Raw genomic sequence first — 13,253 nt, 5'->3', positions numbered from 1 at the left:
CGCGGGAGTCACACCGTGTCGAGGTGAGGGAGTGTTTGGCTTCGGCCAGGAGAGAGGAGGGAGGTGTGGGAGGAGTGGGAGGAGGAGCAGGGGCTGCACCTCCTGCACCTTCTCCACCTCCATCTGAACCTTCTGCACTCAGGACCTTAAAGCACGTTCACTGAGGATCTGACATTTTGCTCTGCATCAGTGGTGGTGTTTCGTTATTATTATATGCCCACTGTTTGGAACTTTAGTCTGTTTTTAACCCACATTTTTTTTAAACTACACCTAAAAATCTAACTGATTTAACAGCCTGAGCACACGCTTTTATTTCACATTTATCATCAAGCCATGTGCTTTTTGTTTCCTTTTGTGTCATACCGCCCCCTACTGCCCTGTCAGCATTATCTGCTCCAACATCTGTTCACTGCATAAAACATAATGCAAACAATACTGTATCTGCATCTGTAGATTCCGCAGTAAGTTTGTAAACATATGTTATAACAATATTTCTGATAGTGTCTGCAAATTCATGGTATGTCAATCGATCTTTCATAAACACATCAAAGGAAATGTATTTTTATTATTTTATAGATTAAAGCTGTAAAGTTAGAATTTTTTAAACAAACAAAGATTAGCCTATAAGCATTATTTTTTTAACTTTCAAACATGTAGCCATCTATTCATACACTGGATCCCTATCAAAATTCAAATTGCATTATAAATATGTCAGCATGCAGAGATATGTTCATGTATGACACAATCCTTGAGATGGTCCTCATATTATTTTCATCTTCTTTCTGTCCTGTAGTCTCTGTATAAAGCTGAGCATCTCTGGGTGGAGCTATGAAATGTCATATAAAGCCTCACAGTCTCCAGAGCAGCAGTTTTGTTCCAATGGCAGAGACCTTTTGGGCTCTAATGAAGCAGCTGCTGAGTGACCCACCAGAACTAACAGACTAACAGTGTTTGAGAGAAATCAGAAGGAAAATCACCATTAAAAACCTTTTGCTCTCCAATTGGCATGTGGAAATCCTTAATATCAGGTTGTGTTTAGAGGTAGAGTTGCAAACTAGCAAACAAGCTGAGCCTGGTATAAAGTACGTCATCAAGGATTAACTAGACCTGCTCCATTTCAAAGGTTTCTCCATGTGTCAATGTTACAAAGGAGTGTAAAAAATATATTATTTAAGGGGGGATATTTTGAGAAAAATACAATAGACAAAAATAGGCTTGAGATTGTTGTCTTGTCCGTTTCTGCTGTCTCGGCCCGTTATTGCTGGTGAATTGATGTCACATGTAGTTTGTGACATTGTCAATGTCACAGACCACCAATTGATTACAGTCTTGACCTCAAAGGTTCAAACACATCATTACTCTATAATCAACCTATTTCACAATCTGCTCTTGAGTGTATTCCAGATAGACTCAAGAGACCAAAGCAATCTAAAACACTGATGAAAGGACCCACATAATCACAATGTAGACCTCCAGACGTTGGAGACCTGTGTTTTCTGAAGTGGGTCTCTGAACTGACCCTCTTCTCCTCACACAGGAGAGAGACATACTTACTACCAGGGTGAAACAATGAAATGGTTTCCCTCTCTGTCACCTGTGTGTGAAAAATATGAAACATATAACAAAGAAATAGATAAAAGCCAACTCAAGCATACTCAAGCTACCTTTTTATATAAGGATTTCTGAACAGATAATTATTAGAAATACATAAATAAAACCTTTTTTTTCTTTTTACAAACCTCACAAAGACCGTCACCATGAAGTTCTTGGAAATATCTTTATAAAATTAGATGTTTTTGTTAAAGGTAAAAGGTAAAGGTAAGTATGTTTAGATAATTCAGCAGAAAAAAAGAGCAGATTTCAGGTTCATGCATATACTGTATATATAGTAAGTGGACCTTGAGTTGGGATTGTATTTTCAAACTACATATACATAATCATGTACACCTACTTTACACAACATAATAATGCTAACCCCTCAATGCTAACTCAAGTTGAACATAATTGTAATTAAAAGTGACATTAATGGGTTTTTTTTCCAGAGTTTTATTGAATCAGTTTCACATATGCACAATATTCATTATGGTATTTCATAAAAAGTAAATACAACTCAGTAATATAATTTACCAAGAATAAATCAATATTCTAAAGGATGCAGACGTCAATGTAAACAGTGTTATCACACAATCAGTATCTCTTTCAGCTGCCTCCACCTCTACCGTCTGTGAGTAGAAGCTCTCTACAGATCATACAGTAGTACATTTTTCCATTTTACAACAGAAGATGAGAAGATGTGTGTGCGTCTTAACAGCAGCTCAGTTCAGCTATTCGCTTCTGCTTTCTCAAACATCAACCAGATTACTGTCTGAAAAGCATATTTTCATTACAGTAACACTTACAAATGTGCAGCCTTTAACTCGTTGTCCCACGTGGGACTGGGATGCTTGATTTTGTCACTGATGGTGGAGAGGGTGGACATGCTCTCAGTGGGGTCGGGGTCAGGCAGGTGCCAGTGGATGAAGATCAAATACATGAAAGTGCCTATAATACCGCCGATAAGTGGGGCCACCAGGGGTACCCAGAACCAGTAGTTGTAACACCTGGAGAGCAGACACCCAGATTAGAAGAGTTCTCCAGCCAATGTGATGTGTCTAATTTTTTATTTAAAGCTGCATTAATCAATAGTTTTCATATTGATGCTGAATGTGTAATGTGAAAGGATTTGTTCGTTGTGATGAACACACTAACAATTATTACTCAACACTGCAGCTCTACAGATATTTTTTTGTCTCTTGGCTGTATAGCTCAGTTCATGGTTTCACCTCACCACATTTCCAGAAGCAGAAGTGGCTATTTTCAGCAAACAAGCTCAGAATAACCAACTGTCCATTGACTATCTGCCCAACACCAAATAAAGTCACAGAACAAATGACTGACTCGTTGTTAAAGACGGATATCTAGCATGCAGCTATTTTACACAGTTTGTAGCAGCTGTCTATCAGAATCAGAATCAGAATCAGAAATACTTTATTGATCCCCGGGGGGAAATTGTACATTGTGAAATTGCACATTGTCTAAAAGTGAGTTTTGGACTTGCACTTGTCTGGTGGCCAGAAACACAACTCCAATGATCTGATATTGTTGCTCTCTGTCTGCCGTATGTGTAAGTATGCCATTATTTCCCAACAAGTGAGTCATAAGAGTTATTCTGCCCCCTACAGGGCAAGAATCAATTAATGCAGCTTTAAATTGATTAGATCAAGCATAAAGAGTGTGGAGCTATCTATGATCATAAGATCATTCAGAGCAACAGGTTGCATCGTGGAACAAACAGCAGGCCATAATCAGATGTTCTGTAACAAGCTGACACTTAATGTTCCTTTGATTGCAGGAAACAGCTCCAACATCTGATAACCTCTGACATACATGATTTTCTGAGTAACACAGGGTTAAAGACCTGGAAGAATGGCAAACAATGTCCCTCTTCACATGTCATTATAAGAGTTTGAATTAATTGTGTAGCTTTAGGGTTAGGGTTAGGGTTACTTAAAATGTTTAATAAGAAACATGCATCCTCAAGTTGTCTGCCTGGAAAGTTGTATGTGTTAAGTGATAAGATAATAAGATACATACGTGAAGACCTCAGTGCCCCAGCCTGCAGTCAGTGTGAAGAGGCGTGGTCCCAGGTCCCGAGCAGGATTTATTGCAGCACCGCAGTTAGCTGACATTGACATGGAGATCCCCAGGACGATCACTGCCACTATAGCAGGGATCAGTTCTGAGGGAGCGGGAGTATTCCTCTTTTCATCCAAACACAGGATGCACAACATCAGCATGCCGGTGCCCACGACCTAATGAAAAGTATAAATGCAGCAATTATGAGTTCAATAAAGGAGCAGCTGTTAAAGTACTGATTAAAGTTTACACAAATCCTCCCACTGACCTGGTCAAGGAAACTTCTGCCCAAAGTCATGTACTCTGAGGGGTATGTGGCAAATATAGACGCTGTCTCATTTTGGCCATATACAGTCAATACTCCTCCACTGAACTCCATTATAGCATCTGAGACAGAAACAGAGGTAAAGTAGCAAACAACTAAACAAACAGATTTGCAAATCTGGAGAAAAATGAAAGGGAAATTCAAAGTGTCTCAGGTTCCACTTCTAGCATCCTGAATAATTCAATACAATGATTAATGTGCCAGAAAGACAAACCATAGTAAACCAGGTAGACAAGCCCTGACGCCATGTACGCCCCCAGCAGCTGGGAGAGGCAGTAGGGCACCAGCCTTCCCCAGGGCACCTGGCCCAACACACAGAAACTCAGAGTCACTGCTGGGTTCAGATGAGCACCTACAGAGAAAAATAGGAGACGGAGGGAGAGGAAGACAAGAAGGAGGTGGATAGATTGGGAGGTAATGAAATCTCACATTATTATTTGTAGCCGTAAAGTGTGTCAACTAGGAGTAGTTGTGTCCTGGTAGATATCAGTCAGAGTGAAGACCTTGAAAAGCTGCACGAGCGCCAGATATTACAGTAATAAATCTGGAGCGCTCAGATCAGTGAATGACTGCAGTAGACTCAGAGTGTGAGGCAGCAAACTGAATACCGCTGTTGTAGTTAACTGTATGTTAATCTTTGCAGGATGCCATGAGAGCCATTTTACACTGAGTTAAAAGATCTTATCGTGGTAAAAGTTAGTGTCCATTTACCTGTGATGCCCTTGGTGAGGTACATGGCTGACATCACGCCCACAGAGAAGGCCATGTTGACTGACAGGAACTGGCCTTTAGTCTCTCGGCTTGTCTTCACCTGCGCTGCAGCAGAGCAGCCGAAGAGCTTCACAGCAGATGAAAGGGGACAGAGTGAGTGAGAGAATAAACCCGAAAAGTCAACGGCAAAAAATACAAACAGCAAAGCTCACTTCAAACTGATACAGGCCAAAATACACAGGCACATTTTGTAATTCCTTATTGCTCTCTTAGTGATTGACTCATTATTTATTGACATATTATATTATATTATAAACAAACTTATCAGTTATTAAAAACAAATTTGAGGTCATTAAAATGTAGTTAATTCCATTCCCTCGTGAACTTAGACTTTGTAATGCAACTGCCCACTTCTTATCTAAATGGCCATATAACAAACTATCTATCTGAAGCCCACAGATGAGAGGACTACAAGTAAAACACACACACACACACACACACACACAAATACACGTATTTGATGTATTTATCTCATAAAAACCACACCTGCAGCAAAGCATTTTCTGATGAAACTTTATTGGCTATAAGTCACTAATTGACATTGTTGTATTATGTATTTATTACAGGTCAATGAAATCACATAAAAGCAAATGACATTTCATAACAATTAAGCCAAGGCCATTAAAATTCCTTGCAAAAGTAGTTGGATGTGCCAGTAAAATGATGACATGTGGATAATCATTTAATTTCAAACTGGATCACAATAATTTTTATGGATTGTGTTAATTTATGTGTGAAACACAATAATGTAAACAGACTAAATCAAAAACTCTATATATACTCTATCACTTTGATTCTAGGAAGTGGTTTAATAATTTCATCTTTGAAAGCTGTCTGCACGTGTCTTCATATACATATAAAACATATATACAATCTTTTGTATATATGTTTAGTTTTATTTGTAGAAACAATTATATCTATATATCATATACAAATGTATGTATAAATGTATTTTATTTATTTATATATATATTATATACAGCTTTACAATAACAACAAACAATAGTATAGAGTTTTCATATGATACTGTAATATTGCCATTGGTCAGTTTACAAGAGATTGTTTAAAATTAATAAAATAATCCATACATTAAGGACACAAGATACATCCTATATTACTCACATGTCTAATGTATCCAAACTAAGAAAAACATACTTTAAACTTATTTAAATGATACAATAAACATATATAAAAATGTATCTTTTAAGAATTACATTGCCAATGCAAAGGAAGCTAAATGATTGTGGGAGAACATGTAAATTAAGGCCACATCTATAAAAATGATGGAATCACTAAATTCATTTTTTTTAATTCACCTGTCTCTCTCTCTTTGTGTTTTATATATGGTTTTATTTTCCACTGTCATTTTTATTTATGAAGTTATGACAAGAGTGTGGATCTTGTTAGGACCCTCAGAGATTATCACTTACCAGCAAGACGAAGGTTCCCAAGAACTCAGCCATGCACTCTCGCACCAGGGCATTCCTCACTCTCAGAATACGTAACTTCAACATTGTCGAAGTTAAATCCCTCTTCTGATCTCACACTGAACTCTGTCTCTATTGTCAAACAGACCAGCTGTCGGGCTGTCTGTCCAGGAGCTGATATGGTTGTGTCAGTGAAGGAGGTGTCGGTGCTGACGCCAAAAAAAATCCAGTTTCCAGCTGAACATCTGAGGACCTGTGCATTGTATCCAACCTTTCCACCTCTTTGCCTTCTCTTTCTCCTCAGATGGTCAAACAATATTACTCATTTATTGGGCTGTCACACGTCGGGATTGGCTGGTTCAGAGAGCATAATGTCCCTCAGCTGTCAGAGGTTGCTTATATGAACAGGGGCCATAAACAGTCAGATTATGTGTTGACAGCAGTGACAGAGGGCAATAATCCACAGAACATATATACAGCAGATACCTATCAGTTACAGCTGTTAATGACAAATAGGCATCTATGCTTACGTTATTCATTGTCTTCTTCATAAGAATCTATCTATTAGCACTCAGGCCATCAGCACAACCAGAGGTTTACATTATGATACCATACAAAATGTTGAACATCATAAATGTAAAATCACTGGTGTATATTTGACCAACAATGGGTGTGCATTATACAATCGGTTGTATATGCTCTTTATTCTTTATTAAAGAACAAGTATATCTCAATAAAATGTTGTGTATAAACCACAAGAATGGCAAAATGGAAGCCTAACACAGTTGAGCGCTAGGTAAGGTGGTTGACACGGAAGCCCCTCTCATCATCAGAGAGCAAGATGTCACCATGACCTCTCTCAGTGAACTCTGGACTCCTGACAGATTATGTAACCCAAATAATTGCTTGTGTGTGTAGGAGTAAAGACCCGTGTTATTGCTGATAATTTTCAGAGAGGCACATGACTGTGGCAAGAAAATGTGTTGCCATCAGATAAGATATAGCAAGTCAGGCCTGCATCCTCACTAAAGGTGAAAACACATTTTTATTTCCTCTGAAGACAGACTGGTAGGCTAGTGATGACTATCTCTCTACAACATAAACCTTGAGAGCTACATCTACAGCTAGTGACATCTTATCTTATCACATCTACTTTTGAGGAGTATCGCTGTTTGGTAATGTATAAAAAGACAGATACCATTACGTTCATCTACAGGGCTTTTTCTGATAGAAAGATAATATCATATCTTCCTCTGCTGGACACAAGAGTCAAAGAGCATGACTTTAAGTTAGAATTTATTAACAAGCAATATATACTCTAAATGCAGTTAGCATCTATTCACAATATATTACAACATGTGTTTTCATTTACAGGGGCCACATCACTAGCTTTTAACTGACCAAACTATCTGTTACAAAGGTTGGTTGATGTGATAAATATATGAGCCATCAGTGCACTTTAATTATGGCTGGTACAGACATTTCCCAGCCCTTGAGGTAGATCCTGTAGATAAAATGAAGGACAATACACACTTTTGACCTGGTCCTCAAGATTATATTTCCTTTAGCTTTTGGTTATAATAACTATTAGAAAAATAATTGTTTTAATGGCATTAGACCCAGATAGCTCATTTAATTCACGTTCTAAGCCTCTGCAGGTAATGCTGTCTCCCGTGGATGGCTTATAGTTTCATCAGTGTCATCAGTCGCTGAACTTCACTTTGCGCAAAGCACCTCAAAAATCCTCACGTTTTGGGATGTTTAAGAGGGCGGCGTAGCACTACATCCACCGGCCCAGGTAGCAGTCTTCGGATCAAGGTCCAGGCCTCAAGGCGTCTCATCCCCACCACGTTCACACCTTCAATCTCTACGACCTCATCACCAGGACACACCTTGTCAACAGGACCTCCTGAAGGGAAACGGATGGAAAGGGAACATTCAATTCAACGGCTTTAATGAACATGTCTGTATACTAAACACTAAACTAACAACTCGAAGCGGTCATAATGAAAAGGTAATGCAGTATGTGTACGGTCTTTAAATACAGAATCTTAATTCTGATAGGGTTTCTAAAGATCATGTGACACATTTTATTAAACCTATACGAACAAAAACTGGTGTCTTACAGGCAATAGCCAAATTATGCCTACATACTTTTGGCTGTCTAATGTATTTTATGTCTGCTTTTTTGAGTTCAATCTCTGCATTTCTCTATGAAGATCTAAAATACTGAGCTTCGGTTCTCACCCTGGAAGATCTTCTGCACAGTGAGTGGTCTGTTCTCCAGACTAGAACCTGCACCTCCCTCCAGGCTGAAGCCCAGATCCCTGTTGTTCTTCTCCAGGCACACACTCACACGCTGACCTGAGAGCAGCAAACACAGAAAAACACAGATACCGTTTGTCACTTTAAACTGCAGCAGATTTAGGACTAATGTCTTTTTAGAACTCTGGTAATGTATGACTTCTCACCTGTCTCAGGGGACTGAGTCTGTGTTGGTCCCTGATTATTAGTCTGCACTCCCCCCTTACAGACGCCGCTAATCCCTCCCCTCCTCAGGACCACCACCCCCAAATCCCGCGTCTTTGCTCTTCTCAGGACCCTTAGTGCCTCCCAGTGGGCGTAGCCACACAGTGCCGTGCCATTGATTGACAAGACCTGGTACCCTTCCCTTATGGAACCTTCCTGGGCGGCAACACCAGAGTGAAACACCTTGTGAACCTGAGAAGAAGACATTGAGAGACAAATGAAGAGACTGAGGACAATGCATTTAAATCATTTTCAGGAGAAATCAGGTGTTTCCTCACGGTGACTGGCTTGTTCTGGTCCACGCCTCCTGCCAAACTGAAGCCCAGTCCCACTCCGACCTCCTTATGGAGAACTACCACCTGCACATCGTCATAGTCCTGCATATAGGGAAGGCAGAGAGAAGTTGTAGTTACACTCTTGAAGGGATTTTTCATTTTGACATTTTTCAAATTTTATAACATAGCTGAAATCAGGAAAGATGGGAAAGAGAAGGAGATGATATGAACAAAGGGTGTTGTATTGTTGGCTGTATTATTCGATTTGTTTGCTTGAAATTGGTCTTATCTATGTAAAAGAGAATGGGGTGATGAGTCCAAGCTGAATTTGCACCTTGGACTGTACAGTTTGTGGAACCAGAGTAACCTTAGCCACCAGGATGACCTCAAAATATAATTTTATATTTTTTTTCATATATGCATTTGTGTTTTCTCTGACCATCAGGCAGAGCATCCTTCTTTTGAGATAAGTGAAAGAGATGTCCTTGAGGAAGAAGTCAAGGTAATCGGGTTCAGATGTTGCTGCTTTGAGTTTGAGAAGCATACTGTTTTTTGACCATGCTCGTGCTGCGTGGTGCCCCAGTTCGCTGAATATGTCTGATTTTATGGTTTTCATGGAACATTTTGGTTTATTTCATGTGAAAAGGAAATAATGGACAATACTGGAACAGCAAGAGTTGTTAGCAACTGTATAATAAAACTTAGCTACAAACTGGGTATTTTATTGGAGGCACAGACCATTACTAAATCTAACAAATAGTCACAACACACCTGCATCCTTTCAGAAATAATATCTATAGCAGATGTAATGTATTCCTGTCCTTTAAAATCATATCTAGACACAGGTTAAAGTCAAGCAAAGAAGGGGCCAGTGAAATGACCAGTGCAACTGCAGTCAGAGAAAGATTGTTGGTTCAACACCAGAGCAAAGCATGTAAAGTAAAAGGTTACTGATGCCCAGCTGTTTGTACCTGCAGGTTGCTGTCCCCCAGGCTCTTGACATCCTCCAGCAGCCTGTCGAGCTCCTCACTGGGCATCACGGACACACAGGATAGGGCTGACATGTCTGAGCTCAGAGAGGCAGACCGCCGGCCTGCAGATTGATACTCATCGCTGTCATTCTCTGACTCGTAGTCAACTCCAGCAAAGTTACACAGGTCTGACAGACTACAGGGAGGAAAGACGAGAGTTAAAAAACTGACAAGCTGTTGGAAAGAATACCTCCATCAAACCAGAAATCTGATCATATAAAAAGTACCCACCTGACACAGAAGCTCCTGCGATCTGACTGGCTCATGTTACTGGTAATGGTCACTGAGGACTCTCCAGAGTCTGAATCATAGTTTGAATCCTCATCCTTCTGTGTACCTTCATCATCATCCTCACAATCATCATCATCATCATCATCATCATCATCATCATCATCATCATCATCATCATCATTCCAGACCTTAATCTTTGTGTTCAAGCCAGCTACCCAAGCATCCATGTACCCAAGCAACACTTGTGTCTTCCTATTTGGACAGGCTGCACTGACATCTGGAGAGATGAGATCGGGGAGATTGCTGTGAGATGAAGATGCGAGGGGACGAGAGAGAGGTGGTGTGAGAACAGAAGTGCTTTCATTTTCACTGTCTGCAGTGGGAGTTGAGAGTTCTGGTTGTGCGGTAGGTGAAAGAACGGGTGAGTGGTTTGGAGTGTTTGTTGGAGTCTTGTCTTCATCACTAAGCCTAGAGGCAGTGGTTTTCTGCACACCAGCGGAAGTGTCACTGGAGTTGGACAGCAGTGAGGGTGGTGGTCTCTCACTTGCCTCCTCAGGACTTGAGACTTTGGTGAAATCAGTCTCGTCTATGTAAAAGTTTCTACGGCGTCTCTGAGCTCCTCCATTTAATGGGATTTCTAGTGTAGTCTTGAGTCTGGAATATTTTCCAAAATCTTCAGCGCCAGTGTTAACACTATCCGTTTCTCTTTCTTCATTCTCAGTCAAATCATTCCCTTCCCTCTCTTTCCTCCCTAATCTTAGTCCTACCTCGTCCACTGATAAAGACCTCTCTGACCCCAGCTTCCTTCCTGCTCCTGTCACTTTCTCCTCAGTTTTATCACCTGCCTCCCCTCCCCCTCTAAATCCACCTATCGCTTTTGCTGACCCACTCTTTTTAACTCCATCATGAGCCCTGCTGAGTTGTGTTGGCACAGACAAGGCCCGTCTGGGCATCAGGATCTGTCCTGTGGCCAAACCATGGGATCTCTGTGTCAGAGCCTCAAACTGATTTATCTTATTTCTCACGCTGGCTGCAGTGATGTCTTGCCGTTTCTTCCTCTCTATTGTATTCATTGTGATTTTCTGTGTTGATTCAAACACATCTTCATCAGTGATGCTACTCTTCAATTCAGCTTTTTCTTTTGCTCCGTCATCTGTCTCTTTCCCTTTTTCCTGCTCTTTAAGCCCCCCAGTTCTTTCTCTCAATGTCCCATTTATTCCATTAGTCTCACCCTTTTCCTCTCCATAGTTCACCCTGCCCTGATCCTTACTTCCACTTGCTCTTCTCTCTCTCAAACCAGATGAATCTCTGAAAGAAACTGAGCTCTCTAAGAACGTGTTTGACTGTGGAGGTGCAGTAATTCCTCCTGCAGCCCTTGCAGATCTTATCTGAGCTGCTGCAGTGCACCTGCTCCTCGCTCTGTCCAGAGACCTTGTGCCAATTTCCTCTATCCCTCTACCCCACTTAAGTCCCCCTTCCTCTGAATACCTACCCAGGATGTGTCCTTGCCACTGTCCCCCTGACCATCTTTTCCTGGTCCCTGGAGAAAGTGCAGTCTCAGTCTCTTTTTGTGTCCAGGTGAATGATTTCCTGTTTTGCACTGGACTAAGGCTGCTTTTCTGTCCTGATGAGAAATGCCTGGGGAAGGTTCCCCCTGCTGCCCTCTCATATGACCTCTGCTGTGGGGAAATGAGGAAGTCTGTGGTTGTTTCTTTGTGATGGGACGTTACAGGTGTGGAGAAATCCCAAATTTTGCTGCAATCCTCAGTTTTACCAAAACCAGCTGACCCATAGAGCTTCTCTATCCGCTCCTGTATACTCTGACCTCCTGTGGGCCCAAACGAAGTTGCAATCCCTCTGACACTAGAACAAGGTCCAGACAGGGCCCTCATCCTGGAGGGGAGAGAATGACCCCTACTGGTCCTGTCGAAAGTTTGACTTATGTGACTCACTGGGCTCCTCTCTCGAACAGCTTTACTTATACCTGCAGAGTTATGATAGGCCTGTATTGACGACATCACCCTGCCCCTCGTGCCTTCAACTCCCGTCCGTCTTTCATCCAAGCCTCCAGCCTGTTTATTGATGTCAGCCCCCCTTTTGGTTGACAGCATGAACATGTCAGCCCTTTGGCCTTGATTAGGGGTCCTTTCCCCTGTTCTCCAATCTAAACTCTTACTTCTACTTGACAGGTTGTATCTCCTCCATTCTGTCCTGCCCCGGCTTTCAGATGCAGGGTTTCCACTTCTGTCAGTGCCAAACTCTGTGGTCGTTTTGTCTGCTGTGCCATTGTGGTTCAGCTTGGTAGACATTTTATGGCCTGATGTTTCCTTCTCCTCGCACTGACCTTTGACACTGCTGAGACTCCCAGTCCTGGCTTGATAACCAGTCAGTGTGCGATCCTCCTCCTTGTTTGTACCATTTCTTGACTCTCTTTCTCTGACTTCCTCCCTCTCCTCCTCTGACAAAACTCTGGGTTTCCTAACACCTGGCCTGCGAGTGAGACTGTAAGAGGGAGAGTTAGCCGAGCGGACAGTGAAGCATGCTCCTGTCCTCTGCTTGCTGTGCTCACTCGCTGGACTAGGGAGCAAGGATAAGTCCATTGTCTGAGAGTAAACAAAGTTAATGACTGCCTGTCAAGTGCCAAATCCCAAAAAGAGAGCGGAAGAGTGAACTTGATATTTAAGAGATTCCAAGCAGCTATCTTTTAGGCTGCCCTCTGGAAAGAGTTTGTCTGAATGCAGCAGTTTTGAGTGTGTAAAAAACAGTGAAACAGTCCTCTCCTCAGTTTCTTGCACAGAAACAAATTCTGCATTAAAAACGTTTGATATGGTGTAGAAGAGATGACTCCTCCTGGCTCCTCTCCTTGATTTCTTGTTGTTCTGCCCCTCGGAGTCTTCGGTTCCCCAGCACGACTTCAGCGAACAGCTCCCATTGCCTGCCAAGCATAAAAATGTACAAATTTCCATCCTCAGAACGGACTGGGCTGGAA

At 41.4% G+C, this 13,253-nt stretch overlaps 2 protein-coding genes across 2 annotated transcripts; both read right to left on the bottom strand.

The window, feature by feature from the left end:
* Positions 1-2,395: 2,395 nt before the first annotated feature.
* Positions 2,396-6,285, bottom strand: aqp10a (aquaporin 10a). The gene is made up of 6 exons (XM_070912665.1): positions 6,202-6,285; positions 4,712-4,838; positions 4,215-4,352; positions 3,944-4,062; positions 3,634-3,851; positions 2,396-2,600 (listed from the first exon to the last, which is right to left on the bottom strand). The coding sequence occupies exons 1-6, from the start codon at positions 6,283-6,285 to the stop codon at positions 2,396-2,398; spliced, it is 891 nt and encodes a 296-aa protein (XP_070768766.1).
* A 1,196-nt stretch (positions 6,286-7,481) lies between these two features.
* On the bottom strand, positions 7,482-12,876 carry LOC139290800 (dentin sialophosphoprotein). Its single transcript, XM_070912663.1, has 7 exons — positions 11,903-12,876; positions 10,265-11,011; positions 9,974-10,169; positions 9,006-9,104; positions 8,670-8,919; positions 8,446-8,562; positions 7,482-8,107 (listed from the first exon to the last, which is right to left on the bottom strand). Exons 1-7 carry the CDS (start codon positions 12,862-12,864, stop codon positions 7,944-7,946), a joined length of 2,535 nt encoding a protein of 844 aa, XP_070768764.1. The 5' UTR covers positions 12,865-12,876; the 3' UTR covers positions 7,482-7,943.
* Between the last annotated feature and the right edge of the window lie 377 nt (positions 12,877-13,253).

This window comes from Enoplosus armatus, chromosome 9, assembly GCF_043641665.1.
Source record: "Enoplosus armatus isolate fEnoArm2 chromosome 9, fEnoArm2.hap1, whole genome shotgun sequence".
NCBI classification, from domain to species: Eukaryota; Metazoa; Chordata; class Actinopteri; order Centrarchiformes; family Enoplosidae; genus Enoplosus; species Enoplosus armatus.
Note: the sequence above shows the minus strand (reverse complement) of the source record. Positions and strands in the feature narration are given on the sequence as shown.